Source organism: Myodes glareolus, chromosome 5 (genome assembly GCF_982192425.1).
Source record: "Myodes glareolus chromosome 5, mMyoGla1.1, whole genome shotgun sequence".
Classification (NCBI taxonomy): Eukaryota; Metazoa; Chordata; class Mammalia; order Rodentia; family Cricetidae; genus Myodes; species Myodes glareolus.
The window spans coordinates 533,819-548,492 of NC_142030.1; the positions used below are offsets into that span (position 1 = coordinate 533,819).

General features: G+C 45.8%; 1 protein-coding gene across 2 annotated transcripts in view; it reads right to left on the minus strand.

Moving 5' to 3' along the window:
* Positions 1 to 622: 622 nt before the first annotated feature.
* Positions 623 to 14,674, minus strand: part of Plxna2 (plexin A2) — a 202,802-nt gene continuing 188,750 nt past the window's right edge. The window contains exons 27-32 of one of the 2 annotated variants that reach the window (XM_085687500.2): positions 11,809 to 11,908; positions 10,732 to 10,922; positions 9,498 to 9,667; positions 7,235 to 7,447; positions 6,498 to 6,648; positions 623 to 3,202 (exon numbers count right to left, since the gene is read on the minus strand). In XM_085687500.2, coding sequence (XP_085543626.2) covers positions 3,128 to 3,202; positions 6,498 to 6,648; positions 7,235 to 7,447; positions 9,498 to 9,667; positions 10,732 to 10,922; positions 11,809 to 11,908 — 900 coding nt within the window. In that variant the 3' untranslated portion in view covers positions 623 to 3,127. Of the gene's footprint in view, positions 3,203 to 4,947; positions 5,447 to 6,497; positions 6,649 to 7,234; positions 7,448 to 9,497; positions 9,668 to 10,731; positions 10,923 to 11,808; positions 11,909 to 14,674 lie in introns of those variants that run through there. The other variant, XM_048439337.3, reaches the window with a different exon arrangement.

Genomic DNA, 14,674 nt, shown 5'->3' on the forward strand with positions numbered 1-14,674 from the left:
GATTTCTTCCCCTCAGCCTCATTCCCTAACAGTGGAAGTTCTCCTGCTTCTGAGCTCTCTTTTCTCTATTCCTAACCCCCAATCAAGGGCTATCTCCATATTCCTTCCCTGGGCTGGGTCTTAAAGCACTAACCATCTGGTATCTTCCACTTGTTCACTTTTAATTTCTGAAGCAAAAATGAAGGTCACTACCTTTCTCAGTGACCTAGCTCAAAGCCCTAAAAGTCTCTCTCAGAATCATCCCAGTGTCTCTCATTCTCATTTCACCCTAGCACTTAATCCACGAGGAAGTGTTCTTTTAGGACACTAGGGAATCTGTTTTCAGAACTCTGGAAAAGAGACTCAACCCCTGAAGCCTGCAGCAGCCCAGCTTCCCCAGAGCAAGCTGTATTCTGAGGTCCTGGGGCTAGGGGGCAGTGTTCACCCACTGGTGTGACGGTGCAGCCCGTGTAGCCAAGTATACAGTGAAGACTAGGCATTTATAGCTTTGACTCCATGGAGTTTTCTCAGATGAACTTAGAACAAGTCATTTGCTCTTTCTGAATATCTGCTTCTTATATAGTCCCAAAGTTGTTCTGTACCTATGTGGCCAAAAAACTGTTTATTTGAAGATTTAAGGAGATTTGTTTTTTAATTCAGTAATCTTTATTTATATATAACAACAGTACAAATTGTGTCCTTGGCTTGCAAAATAGGAGTTTCATATTTACAATAGGTACATGATAATATATTAGATAACAAAACCCCGCTTTATTGGAACATTTTAAATACTTCATCTTATTATTATTTTGTAACACCTGTAAAAACAACAAAACCAGACAACCAGCATTGTACTTTCTTAAAAATAGATATAATACAGATTCCAGTGTGTCATGGGGAGGGGTCTGAGTAGGAGGAGATGAGGAGAGGCAACTGGGCTCAAGGCCTTCATGTGCCTAGACAAAGAGCTTGTCCCTTTCTCTCCCATACATTCAGGAATTTTGGTCCTGTTTGGTGGGACCACACTTCCTTATGCTTGAATACCAAAATGGAGACCAATGATGCCAACATGATGACACTGACTGAGTTCTAGAAGAAGCTTCTCACTTCCTTCACTGGGGCCCTAGGCAGAAAGGAGGCGGGGAGGAGGCAGCTCAGTCTGGGGAGGAGAATCTCTAGTTTCCTTATTGGGTTGAGGCCTGTCTGACAGGCACTGGCCTTGATCACCTCTCAGGATGTTCCCTGGATTAGTTAGAAAGTGCCAACAGAAACTTTACCCTTCATTATAAGCATCACTGGGCATTAGATGCTTAATCTTCACTCTAGGGAATGAGCAGAAAAGATAGAAGAAAAGGAGATGTGGGGTTATGAATATGATGCCATTGCCTTCTCCAAGAACACTTCTGAGACAAGGCATCAGGAGGACCTGACCATCTTCTCCCAGGCCCCCTCCCATCATAAGATCTTCCCCATGCCCTGACTCCCTGAAGCCACCTTACATTTCCTCAGGTTCATATCCCTCTGTGTCCCAAGTCTCCCCTGCCTGTGTCCAACCTGAAGGACTCTTAGTCACGACACAATGTGGTTGAAACCCTTTTTAGAGAAGCTGCTGGCTTAGTATTACCAGGCAGCATGTGAGATTTCAGATGTGGTAGTTGTGCAGTATCTGCAACTGGGTGGCTAGGAGCTTCTGGCCTTCTCCACTTGTAGCAGACTCTTGCACAGCCACCATTGCTTCTGTCTCACAGTCAGGAGGACCAGGGGCCTGACCTACTAATTTTTACCCTCATTTTGATGGAACTGAAGAAGGACAGGAGCTTAAGCAACAAAGTTGCGTTGACTAAAAAGTTGGTAGATCTCACTGCTAGGGGGCCTGGACCCAGGATGAGGTAAGGTGTCTGGGTGGGAGTCAGTCTTTTTCCTTCACAGCACCTCATTTTCTATGCACTTCGTGCTTTCTTCTGTGGCAGGTGAGAAGAACAATCCTGCTGTACTCGTGGCAGAACTAGCAGCTTGGAGAAGATGAATTTGCTGGAAGAAGGACCTTTTTGGTTTTATTCACCCTCTTTTCCAGAACCTCTAAGAACCTGGCAGATTATTATTACTTATGAACCGTCTCCATATGAATGAACACAGGACACAGTTCCCTCCTTCTGTGAGATCACAGTGTGCCCATGACTTGAATGGTTGCACTCTGTAAAAAGAGGGGGGGATCAGAAGTGGTTTTGAGAGTCAAACCACAGAGGTAGAACATCAGACACAGAAGTGCCTGACCCACACAGAAGGCAGGAGGTAGTGCCAGATCCGGTTGAAGGACTCCTCCATACAGTCCTCTAGAATTCTGTCCTGCCAAGCCCTCTACAGTCCTGCTCCTTTCCTAGAGAATTGGCTTTTGTGCTGATCAATGAAATAAAGTAAAGCTAGGTAGGCTTGGGAGAGACTTCGTGCCTCCCCCAAAGATAAATGGCTTCTTGTGGGGAAGGGTTGTAGCTTTAATATTTTTTTTCTTTTTAAACAAAAGGCCAAAATATCCTCAGGTTGTATAGTAGCAAGAAGAGTGACCAAGCAATCCCCTCTCCTCTCCATTCCCTAGAGAATAGACCCTATCAGTTACTCATGAACCAAAGTAAAGAGCCAGTAGGACAGGTAAAAGCTAGAATGGAAACAAGACCCTGCAACCACTCACCCTCTTGGCAGGTCTGTCTCCAGCTGAATTTTCCTTCTTAATTCTTCCTTAACTGGGCCCTTTGGCCGCTTCTCTTCTCAGCCCAAGTTGTTTAAGTCATGGAATCTTTATTAAAGTGGTTAAACCACCTTTCATGGCTGGCCCTGCTCCCTGCATCTGCACTCTTTGATTTGCTCTCTCCCCCATCATTCTCCCCATTCTCCCCAAACATCTTCAGTGAAGCATACCAGAGGCAGAGAGCAGGTACCATAAATGGCTGCTGGGAGATTCCAGGTAGGCACACTGAGGAAGGTTAGGGTGCTATTGAAAAGAGATGTCAAACATTTTGGTTCTTTTTACTTCTTGATGAAATAGCACGCTGGACATCAGCCTGAGCAGTAGCAGCTGCTCAGGAGCCTTTAACCAAACCGGAATGGAAAACAAGGTGGGCTGGAGTTTGTCCTGGGTAGTGCAGTCTTCTGTTCATATTCTTGTTTTGACGGCATCACTTCTTTCATTTTCATAAATTACAGGCTCTAAGATGATAAACTTTGGGTGCTGTGAAGAGCAAACACTTTGGCTTAGTGTGGAAGGCCAGTCACTAGTATTTTTTTTCCAGGCTATTAATATGACCCTGAAAAACTTTTAACGTGAGTAGATTATCAGAAGCAAAGTGCCCTTGGCATGGCTGGTTGTGAATCATCATAAAATCAGCAAATTTCCTGAGTATTTTGCTGAATGCTTTTCTCTCTTCCTTGTCTGCTACATTCAGACAAGAAGCATGCTGAACAGCCCAGACAGCATCTGCTATGCGTGAGACAGCCATCCGAAGACATATACATGGACTGGAAGCCACCTTCTTGGTTTCCTTCCCTGCCTTGTGCTGGGAGTCACATCTGGTCAGCAGAATCTCCAGAAACTGGAATTAACTGGAGGTATAAGTTGAGGCCTGGGTTAATTGTGAAGGAAATAACCCTGGTCCGGTCTCTCTCAGGGTAGCTGGCTTATTTCCCAGCCCTATAAGCCTGGCATTCCTTACCTCTCGAAAAGCACAAGGCAAGAATGGGAGAGCTCTTCGGCCTTTCCCTGTGCCAACCCTTTGCCTTCCTCTTGTCCTTCTACCTTGAGACAGGTGCTACTTGCAAAGCTGTTGGAATTGGCTGCTTGGGATCACATCAAGCAGGAGGACAGAATTCCCTGAGGGCTAACCAGTTGAATTTCTTGTCCTGCTAACCACAGATCTTGCCTCTGGGCCCAAGAATGGAGCCTTGGCCTCTGCTTGGAAGATATATTCAGGAAATCTGGCCATCTATGGCATTCAGTATCAGGAGACAGAGGGACAGACAGGTGCCCTCACAGGAAGCAATCCACTTTCACATCCATGGGTCCATGGCAGACAGAGATGGCAGAGATGATGGGATGCCACAGTCATTTCTACTGAGGCAAATGCACTGTGCCCAGATGGTCAGGAGCTTCTGGGTATGAATGAAGGTTGGCCTCCCCTCTCCAGGCACAAGAGAAAAGAAAGTATAATAATAAATACTGCTGCTTCTTAAACCTATACTCTTCAAGTATTGCTTACTGTAAACAGTATTTGAGTTTGTTTTCTTTTTAATTGCCGTAAACTGGTAGATGGTTGAGTGAAATCCAAAGTCAAACACCCATATTCCCCATTCAGCTCAGACTGAGAAGGCCTGGTCTGTAGAGCCCCCGTGTGCCTGTCTTATGACAGAGGCTGACATGGGGCTCTGCTCAGAGTCCTCAGGGAGGAGGTGGCTGGTCTGGGAGAGGTGGGCCTCTCCCATTTTTGATATCAACTCTAGGGAAGCCAAAAAGGAAAAGTACCAGAGACCGACTCTCATTCAGGGAGGTCTGGGATTTTATGAAACCAACGAAAGATGTTCCCACAGGTGATGGGTCCTCGGCTGGTACCTTCCTCCTCTTAGGAGGTGAGGATACCCACGGGTGCAGCATGGACAGCAGTTGCCTATTAACCAGGTGGAGATGATCCGCTTCCACGATTACCACAAAGGCCTGCAGTTCCCAGGCGCTTCTGGCTGTGGTAGGATCCAGGCCTTCCTGGCCTGTTTGCCAAATGTTTAGCACAAACTTGGGCTCCTTCCTCCCTCTCCTCCTTTTTCTTTCAGTTCAAGGGAGAGGAGAACATTTCCAGACGGGTTTCTTTCAGCATTTCTCAGGCATTTTCTGACATTGTGAAAGAGATGTTACAAAAGGAGGGAGAGATGTTACCGAGAAGAGGACAGAAATCAGATTAAACAAAAGTTGAACGGGTTGGACAGGGAGGCTTTATGTTTTGTTTTATTTCTGTTTTTTCCCTTTTTCTTAAAAAAATTAAATAAGTTCTCATTATTTTTCCCAATATACATCAAATGAGTTTTCATGCAAAGCAGCAGTCACAGAGGCGGAACCACCGGGTTCAAGCCTCTCACTTGAAGGGCACCTTCCTTGCCCGTGCTGTCCTGAGCTCACACTATGATGGGTGGTGTTTGCTGTCCTTCTGGCAGGAACCGGCTATGACGAAACATGGCTGGCACTGAGAGCGGAGCCTTTCCCTTTCCCCTCATGAGCTTTCCGTGGGCAGCCAGCTCTGGGGCCTGATGACCCTCTCTCGTCCTATCCTCCCTTTTGAGACACCAGTGTGATCGCTTGTGTGGGTCCCTCTTTCAGGAACAGGAGGTCCTCCCTTCAGCTCTCGATGGACATGGCATTGATGAGATGCTCCACCTTGTAGGCCAGCCGTTGCCGCCGGGCCTGCTCATCCTGCTCTAGCGCCCCGATGAGCTGAGGGGCAAAACAAAGGCAGACGATTCAAGACTCAGCTTCAAAGGCACAACTTTCTGGAGTCAGCAACCCAGCACCTATCTCTCTGCCTTTCTATTCTGCCTTTAGGATTGTAATGTCAACTAGATGGCATGATTAAATGAGTAGATCTATGCATAGTCATGTTTATTTAACCATCAGGACACTTTCTGAGCAAAGAGCCCTTACATGATTCTGTCAGCAGGAAGAAACAGCCCAGAGAACGCACACACAGGGCACTGAATCAAGTACAAGAGAACACATATACAATGTGTGGATCTGCTTTTATAAGTAGGAGCATGCTCTAAAACAGCAATAAATGCGTAGCATAGTAAACACAGTTTATGCACTAGCTAAACAACTACTTACTTCTAAGAGCACAGACTGTGCCTAGTTTTGTAAGCTGCATAACCAACAGCTTGGTAGATTCCTTTACACAGTGTGGCCATAGGCTCATGCGTGCTCTGAGGTTCAGATGGCTCTGAGGTCACACGGGAATTTTTCAGCTCCATTTACGTTGGTGGGACCACTGTTATACAGGTGGCATACCACAAAATCATCATGCAGAACACACATCTACAGACACATGCAGGAATATATGCATGTACATAGAGTTCTGATGTGCTTAAAGCATATATAAAAGCTACTTAAGTGAGGCTACTATTATTTTGCTACTTCTTTCTTTAGGTTCAGGGCTAATGCATGGCTTGTCACCCGTTAACTTCTGTTCAGGTCATGATCACCAGTCTATCTGAAAAATGACTGACAGGATCTGCCCAAGTATAAATGGATAATTCAATTCATTATTTAAAAAGAATAAAAATTTGTTATATAATAATTGAGTGAGCAAAGATAATGTACAGGGAGGAATTCAGTGAAGCAGGAGAGGTTGGGTTGTCTTCTAAAGAAAAGATGAAACTTGGGGCTCAATGACTATGGCTATGGATTGTGGGTTTTAAAAAGTGACCCCCCACTGTTGTTTCAGGCCTCAACCAAGCTGTGAGTTGGTCTCTGACTTGAGACCCCGTCTTACCTCTTCACTGTACTTGCTGACATAGGAGTAGATCTCGTTGAGGGCGCTCAGCATATTGAACTCTGTGGCGTGCAGGCGGGACTGCTCCGCGAGGTAGGCATTCATATCTTGGTCACTAATGGCTGGGAGCTTGGCAATATCTGCATAGTATCTGCCACGGACAGGACAGGTCCATAATGTGGGTTCAGCAAATCTACCAACACCCACCCTGACTCAAGTCAGGAGAACCAGGGGTCCCCATTCTGCTTTCCATCTCTTCCCTAGTGTGGCCTCTGCCTCAGGCTGAAGTTTGAGTTTAAGGTGCAGCCCAGGTTTCTAAAGGACACTTCAGCCAGCTAAGAGCTATGGTGACCTGAGTAGTTAAGAGCCCAGATCTTGGCAAGACTCCTTGTGTTCACATCTCAGCTCTTCTATCTGCTAGCTGGTGAACCTGGGCAAATTACATGGCTTCTTTTGTGCCTCCATTCCCTCATTAGCAAAACAGGGATTATTATAGCAGCTATTTTACAACTGTCTATTTGGACATTTCAGTGAAACAACATACAAAATCCTTATCACAGTAATTCCTACACGCTCAGTAAATGTTAATTAGGACAATAACTATCAGACTTCCCAGGACACAAAGTCTTCCCACCATATAGGGGGTATGTGGTCCTGGTCTTCAGTGGTCATGAACAGTCCTGGTCTTCAGAGGTGTCTTAGATGCCCACAGTGTGTATCTTAGAAGAACTACTGACCTTTCTACCCAGTTCTTGTAACTGGGGATATCCTTGGCATAGAGCAACTTATTGGAAGGGGAGTCCTTGCCCAGTCGGTGCTCTGATGTGGAACAGGAGTCCATGAAGGTCTGGGCCACCACAGAGAGGCAAGCATCTGTGATGCTGCCCTTGTGGATGTCAAACACAAACTGGGGGTTTTTGATGACATTCACCCAGAAACGCAGAGGGAGGCTGTGGGAAAAGGCAGAGTACCGTGAGGGATATACTTTGGCATTGCCCCTTACTAATATTCTTCCCCTACTGTTGAATGTTCCATTCTAAAAGAGAAGGGAATGAACTCAGAAACTGGCCCAGCAGGGGCTGGTTGATCAGCTTATGCTGTTCCTGGCTGTAGAAGAAAGCAAAGAGACTTTGGTCTTATCACACCAGGGCATTAGCTCTGTTCCCTAATAGCTGAGGGGTGGGTGTGTCTGGGCTCTGCTTCTCCTTGACAGGCTTTGTCCAAGGCCTCAGTGATTCAGGGAAGGTCAACCATAGAGAGCAACACAATTTTCTCAGGGCTTCAGACAAAACCATCAAGCTCCTAGAGTGTTTCACATGAGCCATTTTCAAATGGCTCATGGCCATTTGGAAATGGGCAAGCAGTCCCAAGCACTGCCTCAGTGGGAGCATGACCTACCCTCTGGATCCAGTGGGCTACTGAGCTACTTCCTAGGCCTGGGTCAGAGGACAGGTTTCTCAAGGGGGGGATTTCTTTCAGGGATCTCCTCCAGGGCTTTCTGCATATCTTGGCATGGCAGAGCGAAGGGAAGGAGATGGTTTTTGGCATTCCAGGAGAGAATGGTTCACGGTGGCCCTGAGTTTTTCCCAAAAGGAACCTAACAGCAGTTAGGAGACTGCTTCTGAGGCTCTGGAATCTAAAGGCAGAGGGAATAGTCTTTGCTGTTCCTGAGGTCATAAGGCAGTGAGCACACTGCCCTCCCTCAAAACCAGGACAGCTTCTAGAGCTACTATTTTGGCTCTTTCCAAAGTCTGTCTTTTCCAGCTACGTTCCAGCCTTGACTCTTCTGACGCCTGTGTGGCATGAACTCTGTCATGGGCATGACCTTCCAGCCTAAGATATTGCCCTTGGGTCTCCCTGTTCTTTTCTTTTCACTATGCTGAGTTCACCACCTCCATACTTCCCAAGGGTCTTTCTAACACTAGGCGTTGGGAATGTCAGGGTTGGTCTCTTCCCAAGTATTTGTAATTTTTGCTTGTCCTCAACCTACAATCCTTTCTTGAAACCTAGGAGGAGCTGCCTCAGCCAGAACTGGCACAGTTCTTCTGTCCTGCCCTCCTCTGGTAGTGCTGGACATGTTTAAGCTCTTTTGCTTGAACCTTTGCTATGTGAAGTGTGAGCCATGTGACTCAGCTTTATCACACGATCACATTGGGGGAAGAGGGTACATCACTGTTGCTTGAGCCTCAGCAGAAGGCACAGAAAATGGAACAGCCTTCAACTGATTGTCCCAGTACTGTGCCGGGCTACAAAGCTGAGGGGATGCCACGGACCTGCACGAACTTTACTTACTGCCACGAACCTCTCCATGTCACTCCGCTGTGACCAAAGAATGCACATGAAGAGGGTTCAGTGGCCACAACACCAAGAGAATGAAGGTCTATTCCATGGCCCCATTGGCTCTTTCAGAGTATTTTGCTGGTTGCTAGGACTTTTGATTTCCAAATAACAGCCTGAGTCCATCTGTGTCGGCTCTGTTTTCTGGGGATTGCTGACTCTAGACAGCTGCATGGGCTTCCTGCCCAATCCAAATGCCTTCCCCTTTGTGCTCAGTCCTAGAGGAAGCCTTTTGAAACTGGCTCTAGGACAAGCCATGTCTGGTCTATAAGCTAGTCCTTAGCACGGTCTGTGGTCCTGGCTAAAAACCTGGGATGAGGGGTTCATGTTAGGGGCTATCAGGGGCTGCTTCTCCTACCACTAATTTGGATGTGGAAGTGTCTTGAACAAGAATCATGTCTTCAAGACATTCTTTCTGTTGCTTCCTGAAAGCTATGCTGCTTGGGTAAAAACTTGGCAGCCTTGGTGACAGTGTTGACTCTGCAGTATGTGTGTGCATGTGTGTGTGCATGTGTGTGTGTTACATGTGCTGTGTTGCAGAACCCTCAGATCACCCAGCCCCAGCTGAGACTCAGTCACCTCCCATCTCTATTCTCTGCTGTCCCCCAACCAGAGTGCTGGGCCTCCCCAGGTGGCACCCCCACTGAGCTCCCCTGGGGTTACCAGTTGCTTTTCCAGGTGTGTCGCACATCTGTGTCGTGGATACTGTGTCTGTCTGCCTGCTCATCCAGGAAATCAAACATGTACTTGATGGCTAGTGGGAGAGCGCTACCCCGGTGCACAGTGCTGAACAAGGTCTCAAACAAGTCGTCCACAAATTTCTGCAGGGTGCCCTGTGGGAGTAAGGGGGGCAGTGAAATTGTGGGTGGGTACTAGAGGGAAGCAGAACGCATGCGGGATGATGTCTTGGATCCATCCTATCTTGGAAATTTGTCTGAAATGCAATGTGCAGATGGAGGGACAGGGGTGGGACAGGAGTGGGACAGGGGTGAGGTAGGTACTGGATGGGATACTGTGAAGTTGGAAGAGGCTGACAAGTCTGGGAATCCATAGAAGGAATCTCTCTTTTAATCTGTGGCAGCATGCCCTGAAGGTATGGGCTGAGGGCATTTGATGGGAGGATAGGAAGTGCTCTGAAATGGGATTTCCTAGAACGAGTGAGAGGGCCCAGGCTGGCAGCAGAGTACAGAGGGTCAGGGAATCTGACCCCTGTAGGGGTCTGGAGGGTGGACGTTGTCTTAAAGGAGGAATGAACAGCTTTAAGGTGTTAGTGTCAGGAGTTTAGGCTTCAAGTTTAGCTTCAAGAGAACTCAGGTCCAGCCCTGATCCACAGGCTTCATGAATTCTAGAGGCAGTGACAAGTCTGGACCTGGGTCCTGACACACTCTGGGGACTAGTAGAATTACTGATTTTTTTTTTATGTCTTTTGATTATCTCTTATTGATATACTGGGCATATTTAACAAAGCAAAAATGGAGACATGAGTCTGATAGAGTTGTTCTGGCCCATTCTGGGAGTAAGTCTGAGAGCTTTAAGCAACTGTGTTAGAGTCCCTGCAGCATTGCAGTGGGATCAGTGGGGATAGCATTTAGAATCCAGGCTGATCTCTAAGGTAAAACATACTTGAAGGCTTGGCTTGTTCTCTCCTGGGAAAGCTAGAATATGCTGCCTTTATCTCCTTTTAGCCTGAGATGCAATGGGTCAGGAGAGACAGTCTTTCCTTAGATTGCTGGTCCAACTGGGCCTTTCTACTTTCTCTCCCACTGGATTAGAAAACAGTTGTAATAAAAGGCAGAGATAGTGGAGGCCAGCAGAAGAGTAGGCAGGATGTATCGGTAGCATGGGTGTCTGTGCCAAAGTGTAGGGAATAGCTTGGCCTGGGTAGTGGAGAAGTTACCTTGGTGGCTAGGAGCCGGGTCAAGTAGATCTCAGATACCATTTTGCTGCCCCGGTCACCCTCCTTCTGGTCACCATGGTCATGGTTCTTCACCAGATGCCACACCTTGACACCACTCTCCAGGTCTGGAGTGATCATGGGGACCCGGGACCGGAGGCTGTCTGGGCTGCCTGTGTACCTGAAGGAAGAGTCTGGAAGAGGGCAGGGGATGCCAGAGTGAGGAAGGCCAACCTCCTGCCCAAAGCCTCCTTCAGGAATCCCTCCCAATTGCTGCATCTTCTCAAAATAAACATGCTTCACTTTGAAAGGACTCTTGGGACTACATAATTTATGAATAGTTTTAGGAATCCTTGGTTGGATGGAGGAGCCTCCAATCTATTTCTAGAAAGATTTAGACATTTGAAGAGCTCAGACACCCATGAGAATTTGGGAGTCGCCTCCCTTCTGATGTTCCTAGCAATGAACAATAATGACATAAAATATCAGCTAGATATATACACACAGGCACTCTAGAAAGTCTAGGCAGTAATGATCCTCTTTTTAGTTAATGGGTACTTCCTTTGAAATCTCGGAAATTTCTGGACCCTTTTTTGGTACACTGCCTTTAGTCCTAAAGCTTCTTTCAGGTGGGTGGTTGAGTGCCTTTGAAGTACACGGAACCAAAACAGACAAAATAAGAAAGAATGAATCATGCTGCCCAAAGGAGACTGGGAATAGAAATGAAAGAATAACCAGTTTTGTGTACCAAATTAAGAGCTACAATTACTAATTCAACCAGGACCACAGTTATGAAGTGAGATAGGTGAACTTCCAATCAGGCTACATCCCTGTACTAGGCTACTCCAACTCCTTACTTGGCATAGACAGCAAAGAAAGAGTTTGTAGTGCTACCTGCTACCTCTTCTCAAAGGAGACACATGACCCTCAAGGCTCCTTAGGAAGGAGACAGATGACCTGGTACCTTTGTGTTTACATATGGCAGCAACAAGGGCTTCCTAACAAGGACAGGAACAGGTGGTATCTGAGTAACCCAGAAGCCTAGATCTTGAGTTTCCCAATTACATTCTGACTCCTTACCATATCTGCTAATGGATGTCCGGGAGATGCTGGCAGAGGCAGGGATGTTGTAGGAGGAGGTCTGCTTGGGTACCAGAGCCACCACTGACCTGTCTGACACCTAAGAAGGGCACAAAAAGACATGGGAGAATTCAGGTGTTTTGAGACGTTAAGTACTTCTAGAGAGTGTGGGGTTAGCAGAAGTTCAGAAATACTACAACAGCCATTAATGCTTTTTATGTTCCCGGATTACCTGACATGTACCCAATCTCAACTAGGTATCTGAATTGAGACACACACACACACACACACACACACACGGTTTCAGAAAGTTAGTATGAATGAAAGAATATAAATGATGTCATTAATAAGTCTTGTATTGATTATGCATTTGGGCTAATTCTTTTAAGTTGAATTAAATGAAGTATATTGTTAACATTTCAAGAGCCTGTTTCTGCTTTTTTATTGGAGCTAATGAAAAATTTAGAATGGCAGGCATAACTAACATTCTATTTCTGTTGGACAGAAGGGTTAGACTCAGATTCCCATCATTTCACGTTATGGATGACTATTTCCATTTTACAGATGAAAGAACAGAAGCAGGGTTGGGCTAAGTCACTGCTTCAGGGTCCCGTCATTAATATACTGAGGAGTTGGTGTTTTTCTTCAGACCTGTATATCGCCAGAGCACACATTCTCCTCATGATATTTCCTAATTTGGGATTTTATTACAAACCATATTGGTCTGAGCCCCATCTTTCCTTTTGGCTCCAATTTCCTCCTTGCCTGTATTGTATTATGTGTTGGCCACCTTGAAGTTTTCACCAAAAGGACATCTGCCCTTGGGAAGCTTGGAGAAAGATGGCACGTTGCCCTGTCCTCTGAGAAGATGCCAGGCCCAGCACCCAGCAGTTGGTGGTGGTGAGGGCTGATGAATGAGGAGCCATAGAGAAGACATTTGGGGCCATCTTGATTTAAGATTGCCCTCCATCTAATAAAAACGGAGAATCCCCAGAATTGTGGTGATCCAATTAAACCCCTAACGCAGAGGGAATAAAACAGCTATAATAATGTTATGGGCCATAAAACATTCCTATTAAACCATTTTTTATTTTAACAATTTTTATGAACTTTGTAAGTTTGATTTATAGCTTCGCCAGCCATAAAACCATCTTTCTGGGTCTTAAATTGTCAGTTCTTCTTTCTCACCAAAAAAGAATTAAATGTTGAGAAGTCAAACTATAAATGAACATTAGTGCTAACGAGATTCCCTGATAGCCAGCTTTAGTAGTGGTGTTTAATTTTACCCTCCCTATAAATCTACAGAAGCCCAGGCAGTTTTTTACCCCTCTCTTTGTTAATTAAGATGATTTTCTTCTGCAGGGGCTCCAAAGACCTTTGACTCCAGGAAAGCGTAGCAAGAGGGCAGAGTGGGTCAGCCTCCTGGGTTCTGAGCCCTGTGCAGTCACCATTATTCCCAGAAGGCACCAGTGTTCACCTCCTGGTTGGAGAAGTTCTAGATTTCCCAGCTATCTGTACTATCAGCACCTAATCTATGATTGAGGAGATGTAAGGGGCATTACCCCTGTCTCTCAAGAATTCTTGCCACCTGCAACCCCAAAATGCTACTCTGAAAGCCTGGCAAGGGTGGGAGTTTCTACTCCCAGCAAGGACAGATGACATTATGTAGAAGGAGCGGCGGGCCGCTTCCCACCGCCCGCCTGGCTAGCTTTACCCAAAATAACTACACGGAAACTATATTCTTTTAAACACTGCCTGGCTCATTATCTGTAGCCTCTTATTGGCTAACTCTCACATCTTGATTAACCCATTTTTATTAATGTGTGTAGCACCACAAGGTGGTGGCTTACCAGGAAGGATCTTAACCTGAGTCCATCTTGGAGAGGAGAGCTATAGCGTCTGCCTCACTGCCTTCTTCCTCTTAGCATCCTGTTCTGTCTTCCCCGCCTACCTATGTTCTGGCCTATCAAACGGCCAAGGCAGTCTCTTTATTAACCAATGAAAATAACACATAGACAGAAGGTCCACCTACATCAACATTATTTATAGTTTGTTGCCATCTATAGGGAAATTCACGAGGTGACTAATGTGACCAATTCCAAGACTAGTTGCTAACGATACCTTTCTCTCATCTCTCTGTCTCACTCTGTGTTTCTGTCTTTCTCCCACTTTCTCTGTCTCTACCCCCTCACTCTCTCTAAGGCTGTCTCCCCACCCCACCCATGTTTTGTTTTGTTTCTCTCTTTAAGTCAATAGGCAGTAAAAGCCCAAGCTCAAAATACCTGGCTGGATCTGACCCCAGTTCTGCCATCACTTAGCAATGAAATGACTTAGCCTCTCTGAGCCTTGATTGTCTCACTTGCCTCTGGGGCTAATAATCATATCTGGCAATCACTGATGTGGTGATTATTAAAAAAAATTAAGACACATACAGACTGAGTGAAGTACCTGGTACCCAGTGATCACTCAGCATGTGTTGATATTCATGTTGCCATTTTGAATAATAACACCAACCTTTATCATCTCTTGAAGGAAGAATCCCTGCTGTCCCTGTCACTCAGAACTAGAATGTGGGAAGTGCCTTGCAATCAGTAAAACTCAGTAAATATTTGAGGAATGAATGAATATATGAACAATAAATGACATGAGGGAATTGGAAGTGTTTTGTAAAAGGAGCACACTAAGAAAGGAATATTCTATTCTTATTGGAAGTCACAGGATGGGTAACCCAGGAATAATCTTTAAGGTATCAGAGATGGATGAAAACAAAGGCCCCAAGCTTGCCCTTCAGGAACAAAAGATTTGGTGGTTCAGATTTGCTCCCTTTTGTACCTTCTCATTCACCTCTAATTGGTTCATTACAGTT